General features: G+C 48.6%; 1 protein-coding gene across 1 annotated transcript; it reads left to right on the forward strand.

Annotated features, from left to right (window-relative positions):
• Window positions 1–312: 312 nt before the first annotated feature.
• Window positions 313–3,343, forward strand: LOC119355364 (galactose mutarotase-like). The gene is made up of 5 exons (XM_037622155.1): window positions 313–648; window positions 824–873; window positions 2,050–2,173; window positions 2,279–2,386; window positions 2,487–3,343. Exons 1-5 carry the CDS (start codon window positions 471–473, stop codon window positions 3,107–3,109), a joined length of 1,083 nt encoding a protein of 360 aa, XP_037478052.1. The 5' UTR covers window positions 313–470; the 3' UTR covers window positions 3,110–3,343.
• Window positions 3,344–5,687: the final 2,344 nt, after the last annotated feature.

The raw sequence follows: 5,687 nt of genomic DNA on the forward strand, positions 1-5,687 counted from the left end.
ACGATCAAACGCCGCTGCTTACTTTGGTCCAACCGCCGGGACCCGGCGAGCACGAGGGCGGCCGACGCTGTCCACAACCGAGTAACCGACGGCCAGCAGTACGCCTTACAAGAAGACGGCCAGCAGGTCGATATCGATCCATGGGCACCATAAGCAACACGTGGGTACGCAAGCGCGTGACAACCCAAATTTTTGACCTCGTTTCCTTTTTGATTTCCTCCCTTTCTCAAGCAGATACTGTATTTTAGAAAGATATACTGTATTTTAAAAAGAGATCCCTGGTCTAAAGGGAAGCTTGCAGGACAGGCCCAGCCTTGCAACTGTCCGGCGGCCTATATCACAGCTCTGCCCGCCCCTTCTGGATGAGATAGCCGTCCTCTTCTTCATTCGTGATATAGGCCTGCATCTTTCTCAGCCGTCCTCTTCTTCCTTCCTGCTACTGGTAACCTACGAGAGGGTGTTGGCCCCCAATGGCGAGGGCTCCGGTGCTTCCCGCGCTCTTGTGCCTCGCGGTCCTCGCGCTGGCCGGCGGCGCCGATGCGAGGAGGAAGATGGTCGGCGTGTACGAGCTCAAGAGAGGGGATTTCTCCGTCAAGATGACCAACTGGGGCGCCACCATCATGTCGGTCCTCGTCCCTGATTCCCAAGGTATCTTCATCTTCTTCTCTCTACCCGAAAAACAACAACAAAAAAGATCTTGTTTCCACCAGAAAATGAGAAGAGATCTGGTTCCCGTACCAAGAAAATCATATCCCCTCTATGTGTGATCTTGCTTTCGTGTGGCGTGTGAGACTCACTTACCTCGCAACAAATTATTTTGCAGGGAATTTGGCTGATGTTGTGCTGGGCATGGACACCCTCGCTGAGTATGTTGTAAGTTCACCGAACCCTTCTCGAAATTATCTTTTCTGCTGCATTCCTTCAGCGTCCGTCCGAAATGTAGATTGCTCATAGAACGAACCTTGCGCCGCTTCTCGTTTTGCTTCTTTCTTTTTCGGTTCAGGGCATATGTATGGACTGTTCCACTGAATTCCTTATCTGTTCAATTGGCTTACCTGATTACAGCTCGTTAGTACGACTCAGGAGGAGAATATCACTCAACCTTTAGGCTAGCATCAATGCCGGCATGCTCTTCCGAATACCCTGTATTCACCACCATTTTGTCAATAGTCAATAGCTCATCATTTTTACCTTTTCTGAAAATCTCTTACATGTAAGGATCAAAAGTACAGAGAAGAGAAAATTAAGGAGACAAGAGTACATGATCATGAATAAACAAATGAACCGACAAGCAGCTATAGGTGGATCCAATCCTTCTTGTGATTTTGAGTAATGCACTAATTGCCCACCATGTGAAACAACTTCTCTAAAAGAAACTATAAAAACTTGTGGTCGTGGAATGATGAAGGGAGAGCTTTTGTTTTCTAAAATAATTCTGGCCGTGGGATTGCCCTCGTCTGCCGTACCAGCTGCAGATTTTCCGTTCATTGTCTACTAATCCTCACCCTCCCCCGTGATACACACACGTCCCTTGCTACTGTAGTCTCTTCCCATTAGTTTGATTTGAGTGGTCAAAGCATATATGGCGAGATCAGAAGAGCCCGGCAACAGAATTTTCCATGCACGAGCCAAGTCTTCCACCAATCAATCAGATTTTCGGAGAAGCTTATCTGCGAGCCGTCATGCTAGACTAGTTGAAAATGACACCTCAACACCAACTCACAAAGTTTCAGAAAAGTCCTGTGCACGAGCCGTCAATCTTTGAGCTGGTACACAATGACGACTCTGGCCGACCAGGCCCCATCGCTCCAGCGTGGTGCTCCGATCCATTTTGTCAATCAAAATCTGAAAGGCCATGTGCATGCGTACATATATAAGCAACACGCCAACCAATCATATGAAATCATTTCTTATCCTAGCAAAGATTTGTCCGATTATTCGCCTGATCTGTCAACTTTATTGCTGTCCTGATGAGACACCACGTTTATTTTTGTCATCATGATGAGACGCCACGTTAATTTTAAGTTGTTGTTTCCTCTGGCTATTCAGAATGATACCTCTTACTTTGGGCCGCTAAATGGGAGGGTGGCGCAGAGGATGGCCAGGGGCCGCTTCGTCCTCGACGGAAAAGTGTACCATACCTACATCAACGACGGAAAGAACGCAATTCATGGTATGATATTGTCTGCTTGCTTTGATCAGAGCTTTGTTGAGGCGCGAGAGGCGTATATAAAGGAACTAATTAACCCGCCATTGATTGTGCGCTTGCACTGTGTAGGTGGCAAAAGAGGGTTCAGCAAGGTCATATGGACGGTGAAAGAGTACGTCGCCGGCGGCGACTCCCCATACATCACCATGTACTACCGCAGCTTCGACGGAGAGCAAGGTGCGAAAATGCAGCGATCGACGTGGCCCATTTCGTTCAGAAGCTTTTATTATCGCGCAATGCACTCAACAGCCATGGTTAAAAATGACGAAATGAGCAGGGTTCCCCGGAGACCTGGACGTGTACGCGACGTACCAGCTGACGGGCCCGTACGAGCTGAGCATCCGCACGAACGCGACGGCGCTGAACAAGGCGACGCCGGTGAACTTCCTGCAGCACGTGTACCTGAACCTGGGCGGGGAGGGCAGCGGCGACATCCTGGGCCACACGCTCCAGCTCTCCGCGTCCCGCTACACCCCGCTGGACGTGGAGATGCTCCCGTCGTCCGGCCGCGTCGACCCCGTGGCTGGCACCAGCTACGACTTCCGCACGCCGATGCCAATCGGCGCGCGCATCAGGCAGGTCATGGGCGGCAAAGTCTACGGGTACGACATCAACTACGTCATCGACGGGGAGGGCATGCGGAAGGTGGCGGTGGCGCGGGACGGCAAGTCCGGGCGCGCGCTGGAGCTGTGGGCCAACCAGCCGGCCATGCAGCTCTACACCGGCAACTTTCTGAACCACACCCAGGGGAAGGGCGGCAAGCTGTACGAGCAGTACGGCGGGTTCTGCCTCGAGACGCAGGCGTACCCGGACGCCGTGAACCACCCCGAGTTCCCGTCGGTGACGGTGAGGCCCGGCCAGGTGTACAAACACGACATGCGCTTCACGTTCTCCTTCTAGCTAGGCTGGACTATGGCTGCTACGGTAGTAGTAGTGCCACCATTGGTTAATGGATCGTACTAGATGTGTTCACTCTGGATTTGGAGGTGGCGCGATTCGTGGGGCTGGGTACTGTTATGCCGTGAGGCCAGAGCGGCTACGGTGCTTGAAAAATAAAATCATGCGTTTGTGCAGTGCAAACAAAAATGTGCAAACATTACGTTCAAAAGAAAATGTGCAAACGTTAGCCCTTTAGCGCTTCAGCACGATTTCCAAAAGAAAATTGTGTGCAAACGTTAGCTCTTTAGCGCTTCAACACGATCGTGAATCAACCTATGATTAGATGGTTAGAAGTACACTGGTATTTCTTGTTCACCAGAGTTTAACTCTCAGATTTGACATTGGTGTTTTTATTTTTCTGCATTTATTTCATATATTCCGGTGATGTGCGTTTAGTGAAAAAGACGTCCCCATCGACTACGAAAGCGTGTGTGACAACTTCATGAATTTCAAGATGATGTGCCAACGCACTCTCTCGGAGGTGCTCATAGGAATAGGGTGTGCATGTGTGCGTTTATAGCGATGAATTTATGTGCGTATATATGAGTGTCTGCATCTGTATTATGTTAAAGAAGCGCTTCAGCGAACCTCGTGATGGTCCTCGCAGGCTATCGATACGTCTTTCCACCCACGATCTCCACGATAAAAAAAACCCCGCACGACTCCTTCGTCAAAAGCCAAAAAAAAACTACGACCAACTTACACACGTTCCCCTGCTGCGATCCCCAACTGCCGCTTGACCTGGGCAAAAGCAAAACCAGTCGTTCTCCACGCAGGCACTCCATATCCAGCGCGCGTGCTCTGCCTCCCCAATGCAAATTGGTTTTCCCAACGCCGCTGGCCGGCATCTCCCTCTCCCTCGACCTCCCCAGCGGCCTGCCCTCCTGTCCCCAAATCCAGGCGAGGCATGTGGGCAGCGGCGGCGGCGAGGTGCGCCTCCCTCTTCCTCGAGATTCGACCTCACCGGCGGCCTCTCCCCAGTCCATGCGAGGCATGAGGACGGCGGCGGCGGCGAGGCGACTACAACGCAACGGAGGTGAGGTGAGGCGACGGGACCACGACACGATCTAGGTTGGGCGCATTGACGGCGCGGAGTCTCCCCTCCACGACAATAAACTCGTCCACGCCCTCCTCTACTCCAGGGTCAGCCTAGGTGCGTTCTATCCATCACAAAGACTCGCTACGGTCCTCTGCTTCCTCGTGATCCGATATTGTTGCTGAAGCGCCAGACAGACTCTTCTACAAGAACCATTGGTCTCAAGTCGCATCACCTATATATGTTCATCCACTTCTGTGAGTGCTCACCTTTACTCTTGCAACGCCCGGATAATCATACTACAGTAATCTCACGTTAACGATGCCACGTCACCCCAGTTACTGTTGCTAATCTCACGCTGGATCAAAACTTTTCAAATTCAAAAGTTTAAATAAATGTCAGACATCAAAACTTTTCAAAAGTTAAAACGAAAATGTTCGGAAAATGCCATATTTTGCATATGTAAATATGGGATAATAAACACATTTTTATATAATGCCTAAATAATTCATCGCTATAAACGCACACATGCACACCCTAAATAATTCATCGCTACGGTCCTCTGCTTCCTCGTGATCCGATATTGTTGCTGAAGCGCCAGACAGACTCTTCTACAAGAACCATTGGTCTCAAGTCGCATCACCTATATATGTTCATCCACTTCTGTGAGTGCTCACCTTTACTCTTGCAACGCCCGGATAATCATACTACAGTAATCTCACGTTAACGATGCCACGTCACCCCAGTTACTGTTGCTAATCTCACGCTGGATCAAAACTTTTCAAATTCAAAAGTTTAAATAAATGTCAGACATCAAAACTTTTCAAAAGTTAAAACGAAAATGTTCGGAAAATGCCATATTTTGCATATGTAAATATGGGATAATAAACACATTTTTATATAATGCCTAAATAATTCATCGCTATAAACGCACACATGCACACCCTAAATAATTCATCGCTACGGTCCTCTGCTTCCTCGTGATCCGATATTGTTGCTGAAGCGCCAGACAGACTCTTCTACAAGAACCATTGGTCTCAAGTCGCATCACCTATATATGTTCATCCACTTCTGTGAGTGCTCACCTTTACTCTTGCAACGCCCGGATAATCATACTACAGTAATCTCACGTTAACGATGCCACGTCACCCCAGTTACTGTTGCTAATCTCACGCTGGATCAAAACTTTTCAAATTCAAAAGTTTAAATAAATGTCAGACATCAAAACTTTTCAAAAGTTAAAACGAAAATGTTCGGAAAATGCCATATTTTGCATATGTAAATATGGGATAATAAACACATTTTTATATAATGCCTAAATAATTTAAATTGGAATAAAACAAAAAAGAAAATAAATAAAAGAAAGAAATAAAAACAGAAAAGAAAACGAAGTAAATAAAAAAGCCCCCTGCCCTCTAGGCCAACCGGCCCAGCAGGCCCAACCGGTCACCCCACTCCCCCATAACCTCCACCCCTGGTCAAACCGAACCCTATCCACTCCCC

Source organism: Triticum dicoccoides, chromosome 2A (assembly GCF_002162155.2).
Source record: "Triticum dicoccoides isolate Atlit2015 ecotype Zavitan chromosome 2A, WEW_v2.0, whole genome shotgun sequence".
In the NCBI taxonomy this organism is placed as follows: domain Eukaryota; kingdom Viridiplantae; phylum Streptophyta; class Magnoliopsida; order Poales; family Poaceae; genus Triticum; species Triticum dicoccoides.

What these genes read in the sequence shown, in the direction of transcription:
- LOC119355364 (XM_037622155.1), top strand. Translation starts at nt 471, where the DNA reads ATGGCGAGGGCTCCGGTGCTTCCCGCGCTCTTGTGCCTCGCGGTCCTC. An exon ending in CCTCGTCCCTGATTCCCAAG is followed by an intron (nt 649 to 823) that starts GTATCTTCATCT and finishes ATTATTTTGCAG; the next exon opens with GGAATTTGGCTGATGTTGTG. An exon ending in CGGAAAGAACGCAATTCATG is followed by an intron (nt 2,174 to 2,278) that starts GTATGATATTGT and finishes TGCACTGTGTAG; the next exon opens with GTGGCAAAAGAGGGTTCAGC.